The sequence below is a fragment of the Gopherus flavomarginatus genome, chromosome 2, assembly GCF_025201925.1.
Source record: "Gopherus flavomarginatus isolate rGopFla2 chromosome 2, rGopFla2.mat.asm, whole genome shotgun sequence".
NCBI lineage: Eukaryota > Metazoa > Chordata > Testudines > Testudinidae > Gopherus > Gopherus flavomarginatus.
This window is the reverse complement of record NC_066618.1, coordinates 14,855,675-14,868,521: the sequence shown is the minus strand read 5'-3', so window position 1 is coordinate 14,868,521 and position 12,847 is coordinate 14,855,675. Positions and strand designations below refer to the sequence as shown.

General features: G+C 42.7%; 1 protein-coding gene across 1 annotated transcript in view; it reads right to left on the bottom strand.

The window, feature by feature from the left end:
- Positions 1-319: 319 nt before the first annotated feature.
- Positions 320-12,847, bottom strand: part of LOC127045481 (sodium channel protein type 5 subunit alpha-like) — a 117,750-nt gene continuing 105,222 nt past the window's right edge. Inside the window, exons 22-26 of the mRNA XM_050941524.1 lie at positions 5,562-5,703; positions 4,832-4,932; positions 4,134-4,404; positions 1,259-2,400; positions 320-346 (exon numbers count right to left, since the gene is read on the bottom strand). Coding sequence (XP_050797481.1) covers positions 320-346; positions 1,259-2,400; positions 4,134-4,404; positions 4,832-4,932; positions 5,562-5,703 — 1,683 coding nt within the window. The remainder of the gene's footprint in view (positions 347-1,258; positions 2,401-4,133; positions 4,405-4,831; positions 4,933-5,561; positions 5,704-12,847) is intronic.

The window sequence follows — 12,847 nt, the reverse complement described above, 5'->3', positions numbered from 1 at the left end:
GTGCCTCCCCTGGACCAGTCACCCTTGATAGTCACATGAACCTTGCCACTTTTTAAAAATCTTATCTTGAAAAGTGATTTACATATACAATTAACAGTTTTAAATATGGAATGTAAGTGTCAGGAGAGACTTGAGTGGTCTTGTGGCTCTGAATACCTGACAATGCAACAGAAAGGAAGACAAATCAGTAAACGAAAAGCAAAATGGTTCATACAGAAAGTATGAACCCATGCATCTCAAATAAGTATTTATATGGTAGAAGAGACTGAAGGCAGGCCAAGGTGTAGAGTTCTTTGTGGAAAAGTCCAGGCTAATGATATCATGATGTCATAAGAGTCACAAAGATCTTTAGAAAGAAAACATGATGAAGATAAAGATGCCAACTTCATAATTCTAGAGGAAAAACAGTTCAGTTTTTTGTAAAAAAAAAATTCTAATGTAATTCATTACTGTTTTTGGAATGTTAAGTATTACATTTGTTATGTCATTATACTGCAGTAACTTGACTACAACAGTATACATACCATGGGTATTGTTTAAATTCATCATATTGGAGAAGTTCCAGTACAGTTTGACATATCAATGGGTCATGCAATAGCTATGTTTATGGTATGTGGGTCACAGAACTGAAAAGATTGAGGGTCAATAGTCTACCATGTTTATTATCAAAGTGTTAATTACACTATATTTCAAGCCCCCTCCCTACTTCAAAATCCTCACAAACCATTACATTTTCTCCCACCCCTTTCCCAGACAGCTATTTCTTTCCAGATATCTTGAAACTTATTTTCCACTTCTTGAACTTGGTCCACAATGAGGCAAACCAATCTAAATGGGTGGGTGTTTGGTTAGCAGAAGTAAGCAAAGTGCAGCTCTAATCAGCTCTGTGTCTGGGCCATAGTAACAAGATAACAAGGATTCTGCCTTAATTCACAACTGCCACCAATATAACAGTTATGACTCTACACAGATACTTCCTAGGTATATCTAAATATAAACACTGAGTAAAGTTGAATGTAGCAGGGTCAAAGGTGATAGCTTATGAACTCCCATAATTAAGAGTAGATGAACCTTAGTTCTTTTGCAACTAATGTTTAAAAAGAAGGCTGCTTTGGTTGCTGTATATTTACATCATTATCTTCTGTGAATATTTTAAAGCATTATTAACAAAATATTAAACAATGCATTCTTTATCTTTGTCTGGAGATAGCTGACAACCTATAGGTACATCACATTTGGAAGAGTCCACTGTCTTTACCTGGAGGTTGTCATTAGTGTCCTCGGTGACACTGTTATAGGATGGAGGGAAAGATGTTGAAGACATAGTCTCGGACTTGTCTAGATTCCTACCATAATTTTCATTCATCATGAATGCAATGAGACCTTCCTTCTGTGAAACATCTTCAAGGATGTCACCATCACAAGTTCTGTGATATAAGAGAGAGGCCTGCTTCATGGACCGTTGAATCAAATGACTTCTATAGGCCCTCTGGATAATAATGGCAGAAACCTCCTCTTCTTTGTGTCTGAGCGTGGATGTGATTGGTTCATGAAAAAACCTGGATGGATTGGCAGCCATAAACTTTTCCTCTGTCTGTTCTTTTAGTTTGTCCATCTCCCCAGATTCTCCTAGCACCCGTTTGGTAAAAGCAAACAAAATATCCAAACAGTGGATCCTATCTCCGCTAGCCAAGGGAAGGTCCATTGCTAGGAGCTCAAATTTGTTTGGTTTGGCTATGCGTAAAGGTTCTGCCAAAGCATCTGCAAAGTCTGAAAGTGCAGAATACTCAATAAATTGAGTTGCTTCAGGATCAAACTTCTCCCAGATTTTATAAAACATATCAAAGTCATCTTCACCCACAGGATCTGTACTTTCCTCAGTGGCAACATTGAAGTTCTCTAAAATAACAGCTATGTACATGTTTACAACAATGAGAAATGATATAATGATGTAACTTACAAAGAAAATAATACCCATAGCAGGTTTACTGCATTCTCCCACAACATCTTGTATGTTTGGATCACAAAAAGGAGGTTCAGTGTTTAAAATAGGACTGAGAAGACCATCCCAGCCAGCAGATGTTGTCATTTGGAAGAGACAGAGCATACTATTAGCAAAGGTTTGGAAGTTGAACATGTCATCAATCCCACCCTCCCACTGAACATATGCAAAGTTAGCCATGCCAAAAATGGCATAAATAAACATGACCAGAAAAAGTAAGAGGCCAATGTTGAACAAAGCAGGAAGGGACATCATTAAGGCAAAAAGGAGAGTCCTAATTCCTTTGGCAGCTCGGACAAGTCTTAGTATTCGTCCAATCTGAGCCAACCGAATGACTCTGAAGAGTGTAGGTGAGAAGTAATTTTCAAATGTTTTAACAATGTGAGAAACCAGAGTACCTAAAGAGGAAAAATAAAAAAGATTAATCAGTTAGAATTTCTAATTTCTTCTGAATTAGTAACTGAAAGAAATAATATTATTCGTAAAACTGGTATCTCCCTGACATTAATGTGTTGATGATCTAGCACTGACAACTCTTACAGGAAGACTTACACATATTAAAAAAAGATTAATGGCTTTATCTGTAAAACTTTAGAAATTAAAAAAATAACACACCTTTATGGAATTGTATGTTGTGCCCACAAAATCTGTCAGCTGCTGCACATGGAGCACACACATGTATACATAAGTAGGTGTTCTATGTACAGCATTTTGCACAGCCACTGGGTGTGTAGGTTATGTGATTGTGTTTTAACATTTGGTCATAAAGGTTGAAAAAGATCAAAGTTCAAATAACAAACCAAAACATGACACCAGAATCATAGGCACTCAGATGCCTAGATGAGAACCATGTAAGCAAGACAGACAGAAACAGATAAAGTAAATGTAAGTGTAATCCATGCCAACAGTGTGGCTTTTGGCCCCTCTCTTGTGATTTGACTACTTTATTAGTCTGATAATGCCACCAAATTAATGGAGAATGTCCATTTTCACTAGCAGTAGAATCTATTCTTTTCAATTCAGAGGTCCTAGATTCAATCCCTGCAGATGATTAGTCCAGGGGTGTCCTTATGCAACGAAAGGCTAAACTTATTCAGGCCTTTCTAAAGTGTTCCATTGCAGCCCCAAGTAGTCTCATATGACAACAAAAAGAAAAAGGTGCTCTTCTAAACATCATTTGGTCAAAACTTGATGAAAATATCTATACTTCTTTTTTCACATGATAGAAGAACTGTTTTCTTTCTCTGTTCTCCCTTTAGGTCTACTTATTTATTTTTGCTGTTTGCTGGGAAGTCCTTGAAGCAACATGCACTATAGAGAAATACTTCTCTAAAAGAGAAGATACATTTTAAAATTCTCCTAATCATTATGGGTTTTACAGGGACCCACTTCTTTGCTTGTCTGTTTTCACCCTTATGTCATCACAGAGGAGGTAGAAAGGGAAAGAGGAAGAGATTAGGATACATTTGTCCCACTACTCTTATTGCTAGTGCAAATATGTCTAATAGTGTGGGGGAGCAGACATGTTTAAGACTGGTGGAAAAAAGGCTAATGGATAATTTTATGTAGGTTTTGTAATAACTTTGATAAAGAAATCTACATATATGGTCCTTTTTATTGGTATTTAATACATTGACTTTTTAATGTGCTATGATGAATAATTCCAAAAAAGGTCATCTTAGACATTTCTAAAGATGTCTCTAGAAACACTGTGCCCTTTAAACGTGTAACCAAACTTTAAGGATATACTTTTTTCTTTGTCTCTAATACTTCGCATCCTTTGTATAACTGATTAATATACTTTATTTAGAAATGTACTAAGTGCATAAAAAAGCATATATTCCTCTTAAAATGAGGAAAAGGCATGAAATTTATATTTATTCATTCATTTTTTGATGTTTCCAGTTAAATTAAATTAGTTTGTTTTTCAAAATGGCTAATGGTGCCAAAAATGCACATGGGTCCAAATGTGATACCTAGAGAACCCGGAAAGGGTAGGAGTGAACTTCCAAAACCACATGGCCAACTCCTAGAGCAGAAAGGGGGAAGGGGGCATGGAAACATATAAAATAATATATGGTGATGAAATATAAAGGGCTATTACTGAGTTTGTTGGTATAGTTTTACCTACCAACAATAGACATAATGACCACACTTAAATCAAATATGTTCCAGCCATTGGTGAAATAGTAGTATCTCAGAGCCAATAATTTCACGATGCATTCTACAGTAAAGATGGCAACAAAGAACATGTTGATTTTGTTAAGAATGTCCGTCTTCCTTATACTTTGATCATCAGTTTCCACCATCATAGTGATCATGTTAAGGCAGATGAGAATCATGATGATAATATCAAAGGCTTCACTTGTTACGATGTCAAAAAAAAAACCTTGGTATTTGTTCTGCAGGGGGAAAAAAAAGAGTATTTAGTATTAGTTATGAAAATGTGGCCATGCTTAGGCATGCGTATTTACTTACTAGCTGTCTTTATGTGTTTCAATGTTATTTAATTCCATTGTAGATAGATATATTAGAGAAAAGTAGAGTATAAAAAAAGTGATAGCATAATTTCCTTCCCATTCTGAAGGATAATCAATTCCATCATAAATATTTCTGCAAAGAACTTCATAAATATGTATTCTTTATAATCCTTCAGTGGCAATTTGTTGGTACAGAATTAATTCTATGAACATTCTCTGAACGTCAGTGGAAACAAATACATTATATATAATTAATTAATACATACATTTATGGGTGGATTAAGTTAATTTTACTATGGATTTTCACTAACTAGAAATACTTTAGTTGGAAGAACTCAAGTGCTCTCACCAAAGGCCTTGGGATGGGTTTTTGGGGTTTCTTGGATCCCAGTTTTTTCATTGCATTATAATATTTTCTCTGTTCTTCTGTCATAAAGATGTCTTGTCCACCTAAGTATATGAAGATAATGATACTGTTACTATTGATAAGAAAAAAACATCCTTGCCATGCAAGAGTCTAAAATTTTGGAAGCTGACATTTCTTTTTCTGCCCTTTTATCTCTTTCTGTTACTAACAGTATCTAATTGGGACCAAATGCATTTTAAAAAGTTCTGTGGTGGCACTCCACTGGCTCAGAAAACAGGAAAATGACTAGGCACATGAGGGAAGGATCAACTTGTTCCCTGCCCCTTGATCTCCTGTTGTTGCTACCCTTACCAGTTCTGTTGCACTGCCCAATCCCAGAGCTTCTCCTCAGACCCTGTCCCACAGTGCTTAGCTCCAAGGTAGGGAAAGTAGCATTCAAAGGACTGTGTAGCTGACTTCACAGCCTCTTGAATCAGTGCTGCCTCTGGAGCCAACGGCTACATGGAGGGAAACATGGGAAAGGAACGGCGAAGGAGAAGCACTTCATAACACTTACACTTGTAATGCTGCCTCAATTAAATTCAATACTGATGCTGTTCCAGGTAATAAATGTAAATAAATGTTTTAGAGCTTCAACGTACAGTTGGCATCCTATACACTGAAGACAGCATGTAAGGAATATATTAGGGGCCTGGAAACATATCCAATATACTTATCTTTTTCTTTTGTTGGTTAAAATTGTCAATAATAACACCAACAAAGAGATTCAGTGTGAAGAAAGATCCAAAGATGATGAAAACCACAAAATAGAGGTACATGTATGGATTATTGTCCTTCTTTGGCTGTTTTTCTTTCTGCAAAAATGATAACCAAGATGAAAAATGACTGAAAACAATATGCCTCTGTTCCTAGAATGAGTTCCAAATTGGTGCTTCGATCCCCCCATGCAGAGTTCATTGCAGGATATCAAATTTATTATATCTCTACAAATCATGAAAAACGTTGTCTAGTTAAAAACTCTAGTTGTCAACAAGTACTCCCAACAGAATTCTGTGCCCTTGCAGGAGAACAGAATTCATATGGCCCGCATATTTCTGTGCAGAAAAATGCAAAACGAAAGAAAAATCTGCCAGAGAACACGCTTCTTCTCCGGTAGCTCATTCAGTGCATCTATTCCAGTGAGTCTGGAGCAGCCTTAGCGATGGGGGAGAGGGGCTGAGTGTGCATACCTGTGTGGTTGATCACTGGTGAGGTGTGGGGGAAGAGGCTAGGCGTACATGCATGCCAGCGAGAGACAGAATCTGTCCCTCTCTCTTGCGACTGCAGCTCCTGACATGGAAGGGTAGAGCTTTTTATTATGCATGAGGCTGGCTATGTCCTGGAGACACAAATGTAGAAGCATGCCTCTGTAGTAGCATTGTTAAAGTTGCTGGTGATGTTTAATCGAGCTCATTCTCTGAGGCACAAATGTAGCAGCCTGCCTGTGTAGTAACATTGTTAATGTTCCTATTGTTAGTTAACTGTTCCCATTCTCAGTGAATTTCCCCAGGAGCATAAAACCTGTAAAAGTTTAAAGGCTGTTACATTGCCAATGTGATGTAAAGAAGCCTTCTTATAAATGACAGTAAGGAAATCCTCAGCTAGGAAGATCTATGCACTTTTTCACTTTTTTCCTGTTCCAAAGTGGCACAATGGGGTTAGATTACAGCTCAGGATTTATTTTACTTACCCATTTAAAAAAAAAAAAGACTTTGAGGGCAAATAAAATTTCAGGACAATCAGAACCAAGCACTTCTGAAAGCACCCAGCCAGATCCAGGACAATGATTAGCAAAACTGTATGACTTTCATGTCTGAAAGTCTGAGTAATTTAAAATAACTTTATTTTATTTTATTTGCTGCTGCTGTTTGGTGTGCCGTAATGTAATTTAAATGAAAATCCAGGATTATAACTGGAATGCTGGGTATGCTACCAAATGTTTGTAACTTAACTTTCACATGTTTAGGAAATGCTGAAAAGTTATTGTGACTTTTTTCTGCATTGTAGTTTAAATAAATTACCAAAACAATTGAAACTGGAGTGATTATATTGTATTATTATGACAAATAAAAATATGCAGAATTTTGAATTTTTTGGCACAGAATCCGCCCAGAAATAAGTAAGTCTTGCATTTCATAGGTGCATTTGAGGAGGGGAGAGAAAATCTACAGTGTGACTGTTGGATAAAGTTAAATCTAAGGACACCACAGAACATGTGGATGACAATTTTACTGAGAGCAGTGTTTCTCCCAGCACTTAGCTATCCTTCTTGGGGACCTGAAAATATCTTCTAAAAATAATATGCCAAATTTTCTGTTGTCAATGAAGTAAATAGGCAGTGAATTTGGCCCAATGTATTTTAGTGGTTTATTGCTATTGTCTGTTGTTTTGATTTCTCTGCAATCTTTAAGGTCTTCTCTGTCCACATATGGAAAAGATCACTGCAGCTGACACTGATGTTGATTATGCTTGTGCTAAGAAATTTATAGGACAATATCTCCCATTCCATTTATGCTGCTGACAAAGAAATTAAAAGCTTGAAGAATTAATTATTTTAAGGAGAGTGAGAGGAATTGCACTTCTGTCTTTATGCAAGGACACATACGAAAATGTTTCTCTTTTTAACCATCTGTTTAAACTATATATCGTGACTTAATATATGCCCAATTCAACTTCCATTGAAGTCAACAGGAGCCTTTATTGACTTCAATGAGAGTTGAATCACATCTTACTGGCATGATTTTCAAAGGTTCGAGGAGCAACCAACAGCTTTGATAGAGGTTGGTGGAAACAGACAGTTACCTTTTCTGTAATTGGTGTTCTTCAAGATCTGTTGCTCATGTCTATTCCACAATAGGTGTGCATGACCACCACATGCCGGAATTTTTTCCCCTAGCAGTACTCGTAGGGGGGGAGCACTCCCAGCAACCCCTGGAGTGGCACCTGCCTGGCATGGTATAAGGGGAGCTCATGCTTCCCCCACCCTCAGTTCCTTCTTGCCAGACAACTCTGACAGAGGGGAAGGAAGGTGGGATGTGGAATAGACATGAGCAACATATCTCAAAGAACACCATTTACAGAAAAGGTAACTGTCTTTTCTTCTTCGAGTGATTGCTCATGTGTATACCACAATAGGTGATTCCAAGCTATATCTGTTGGAGGTGGGTAGGAGTTCACAAGTTCCCAGGATGGAGGACAGCCCTGCCGAACCCAGCATCATCCCTGGTCTGGAGGACCATCGCACAGTGTGAGGTGAACGTGTGAACTGAAGACCATGTGGCAGCTTATAACAGGAAAGGATGCACAAAGTGATCCAATTGGAAAGCCGCTGAGTGGAAATCGTCTGGCCCTTGCATGCTCAACCAAGGCAACAAACAGTTGTGAAGACTTTCTGAATGGCTTAGTCTGCTTGAGATAGAAAGCCAGAGCCTGTCGCACATTGAGCATGTGGAGAAGGTGCTCCTCACTGGACACGTGAGGCCTGGGGCAGAGGACAGGTAGAAAAATGTCCTGACCCATGTGGTAGGCCTAGACCATCTTTGGGAGGAACGCAGGGTGTGGGCGGAGCTGGACCTTGTCCTTATGAAAGACCATGTACGGCAGCTTGGAGGTCAGGGCCCTGAGCTCCAAAACTCGCCTGGCTGACGTGTTTGCAACCAGGAAGCCCACTGTCCATGAGAGGTGAGACCAGGAGCACGCAGCCAGTGGTTCAAACAGGGGCCCCGTGAGACAAACCAACACCAGATTTAGGTCCCACTGGGGGTCTAGAATACAGAAAAAGACGGTCCAAATGCTTAAGGAACTGGCCAGTCATAGCATGGGAAAATATCATGTGCCCTTGCACTGGTGGATGGAAGGCCGATATCGCTGCCAGGTGCACCTTGACTGATGAGGTCGCCAGGGCCTGGGCCCTCAGGTGGAGCAGGTAATCAAGGATAAGCTGGATTGAGGCGGTCACCGGGGAGACATCTCAGTCAGCTGTCCACCTAGAAAACTGGGACCACTTCGCCAAATAAGTGCAGTGAGTGGAGTGCCATCTACTTTCGAGGAGAATGCGTTGAACCTGCTTTGAGCACATCCTTTCCTCTCCACCTAACCACTGAGCAGCCACGCTATGAGGTAAAGACCTGCTAGGTTGGGATGGAGGAGGTGGCCCTGGTCCTGAGAGAGCAGATATGGGCAAAGCGGCAAGGCCATGGTGGAGCTACCACCAGGCCCGTGAGGGTCTCATACCAGTGCTGCCTGGGCCATGCCAGGACAATCAGGAGGACCTGGGCCTTGTCTAACTTTATATTCTCCAGGAAGCTGCTGATTAGAGGGAATGGGGGAAAGGCATAGAGAAACCAGCCTGCCCAGGAGAAAGGCATCAGAGATAGCACCCCTCTCCAGTCTCCTTCCCCCTTCTTCCCCCAGAGCAGAACTGGGGGCATCGCTGGTTCGTAAATAGATCCACCTGGGAGTTCCCCACCTTTGGAAGAGCTGATGGGTTACTTCCGGGTGGAGAGACCACTCGTGTTGCTAGGAAAAGTCTCTGCTCAAGCAATCCACCCTCTCATTCCGGGCGCCTGGGTAGGTGGAAGGCCCTCAGATAGATGTCGTGGGCTATACAAAAGTCCCACAGCCTGAGGGCTTCGTGGCAGAGGATAGAGGATCGGGCCCTGCCTTGCCTGTTGATATAGAACATCAGGGCCATGTTGTCCATGTGGACCCTGACTACCTTGCCCTCCAGATGTGAGCGGAAGGCCATACACACCAGCCACACTGCCCTGAGCTCCTTGACGTTTATATGTAGGGTCAGGTCTTGAGCCGACCACAGGCCTTGGGTCTGAAAGTTTCCCACATGGCCCAACCCAGGTCCGAATCATTCGACACCAGCTCCAATAACGGGGGCCTGTCCCTGAATGGAACCCCTTGGAGTATGTTGTTTGGAGTGGACCTCCACCGTAGGGAGGCGATCACAGAGTCCAGAACGGTGAGGACTTTGTCCATCCTGTCCATGGCCTGGAAGATCTTTGAGGCCAACCAAAGCTGGAGGGGCCTCATCCTGAATCTGGCATGACAGACATGCACACTAACGTGCACACTGGCATGTGATCCAAGAGTTGCAGGCAAACCCTGGCTGTTGTCACCGGAAACCTTGTGACCAAGTCGATAAGGCCTTTCAGGGTCTCTAATCTGTCTGGCAGGAGAGAGGCCCTGGCTGACACTGCATACAGAAGCGCTCCAATAAACTCTATGTGTTGGATCGGGACTAACGTGGACTTGGTGTTGTTTACCAACAGGCCCAAGACAGTGCACATGGACAGGAGGAGCACCACGTCATCCTTCACCTGTGATCAGGAGGTGCCTTGAGAAGCCAATCATCCAGACAGGGAAATATCTGGACCCCCTCTCCCCCAGCCATCTGAGGTAGGCCACTACCACTGACATGCATTTTGGAAACACTCTGGGGGCAGTGGACAGACCAAACAGGAGGACCATTAATTGGTAATGATTCTGTCCCACCACAAAACGGAGGACGCGCCTGTGCCCCTTGAATATGTGGATGTGGAATATGCGTCCTGTAGATCGAGGGTGGTGTACCAGTCTCCGGGATCCAGGGAGGGGATGATGGAGGCCAGGGAGACCATGAGGAACTTGAGGTTCACCATGTACCGACGGTAATAGCTACTCCGTGAACGGCCTCAACGGACAGACCCGCAACGGCGAGATGCCGGCGATCGACTCCCAGGGCTGCGATATCTTGGCGAAGACGTGGAGTGAGTGTCTGAGCGGAAAAGGCATCGACGACTATGCCATAACCGACTGCAGTACCCTCTCCGAGACAAGGACCCAAGGAGACACCCGGCCCGGTCCCCTCGATATTCGCTCCTTGAGGACGAATGGTGTTGTGAGTCCCGGCTGTACAGGACACAGCCAGACAGTCTGGTTGGTGTTGAGGGCTATCCACCTGGACTCTGCCCCAAGCAGTCGCTGGGCAGTGATTGACATCGGGAATGTTTCCTCGACCGAGACCAGTACTGAGCTGGAGACAACTGTGGAGATCCCAGTGGCAGCTTGCCTCTGGAGCACGGGGTCAACATCAGTGGCGCTCTGGGCACTGGCATGGACATGACATCCTGGGCTGCCTGGAGGGCTTCAGGCACGGACAGCATCCAGACATCCGGAGAGGCCTGTCCCAAAGGGACCGGACTACTCTGCTGAACTTGAGTCAGAGGCCTGGGGCCCGGTGAGGATTGAAGACTGCCCGACATGGGCCTAGCCTCTGTCCCAAACTTCCCTTGGTGTGAAGAAGGAGTCTTCCTGGCTCTCTTGGCGTGACCCGCGGGACGGGGAACAGTGCCAGCTGGTCAATGGCACGGAAGGTCACTGCATACTGACGCCGTGGTGCCGGGTACCAGTTCAGAGCGGCATGCCAGAATCAAGGTCACCACCGACTCCATCAGGATGGTCCAGAGCCTACGTCTCTTTCTCTTTTGGTCCGAGGCTTAAATGACTTGCAAATCTTGCATCTTTTGCTGATATGGGTTTCTCCCAAACAGCGCAAACAGTCTGCATGCAGGTCTCTTCTTGGCATAGAATGACTCCAAGAGCTGCACAACTTAAACCCCAGGGCACAGGGCATGCCCTGGCCTGGGCTCACTGACTAACTAAACGGCTAACTAACTACAGGTACTAATGCTGAACGACCAAACAGTTCTGGGGATGAGCTACAGCAAAGCTGGAGCAGAGCAGTTCTGACGCATCCTCACTGGCGGCAAGTAGGAACTGAGGTTGGGGAGAGCTCCCCTTATACCGCACCAGGCAGGCACCACTCAGGGATTGCGGGGGGTGCTCCTCCGCAATTGGTTCCGCTAGGGAAAAAACTTCCGGCACCAGTGCACATGGTAAGCATGCACACGTATTGTGGAATAAGAACATAAGAACATAAGAACGGCCGTACCGGGTCAGACCAAAGGTCCATCTAGCCCAGTATCCTGTCTACCGACAGTGGCCAATGCCAGGTGCCCCAGAAGGAGTGAACCTAACAGGCAATGATCAAGTGATCTCTCTCCTGCCATCCATCTCCATCCTCTGACAAACAGAGGCTAGGGACACCATTCTTTACCCATCCTGGCTAATAGCCATTTATGGAATTAACCACCATGAATTTATCCAGTTCTCTTTTAAACGCTGTTATAGTCCTAGCCTTCACAACCTCCTCAGGTAAGGAGTTCCACAAGTTGACTGTGTGCTGCATGAAGAAGAACTTCCTTTTATTTGTTTTAAACCTGCTGCCTATTAATTTCATTTGGTGACCCCTAGTTCTTGTATTATGGGAATAAGTAAATAACTTCTCCTTATCCACTTTCCCTACATTACTCATGATTTTATATACCTCTATCATATCCCTCCTTAGTCTCCTCTTTTCCAAGCTGAAAAGTCCTAGCCTCTTTAATCTTTCCTCATATGGGACCCTCTCCAAACCCCTAATCATTTTAGTTGCCCTTTTCTGAACCTTTTCTGGTGCCAGTATATCTTTTTTGAGGTGAGGAGACCACATCTGTATGCAGTATTTGAGATGGGGACGTACCATGGATTTATATAAGGGCAATAATATATTCTCATGAGCAATCACATGAGCAATCACTCGAAGAAGAACTGTTGAGCGCCCAACATTTGAAAATCAGGTCACTTATTTAGTAGCCTAACTTCAAGCTTCTGCTTTTGAGAATCTTAGATGTGTTCTTCCAATTTAAACCTTTGGTTGAAAAGTTATTCTATTACTGTTGGAAAAAAGCAACAAAGTTTTAAATAAACCCTAGAAAATTATTTTCGAATGTGGTTACAATTTGAGATCATTCATTTCCTCGGAAGATATGCTGGTAATTTTGTTCAGTTTAAGTCCTTTGGATGCAGGACTGTATCTTCCTCTGTGTTTGTACAGCACCTAATACAGTGGAAGCTTAATCCTGACTG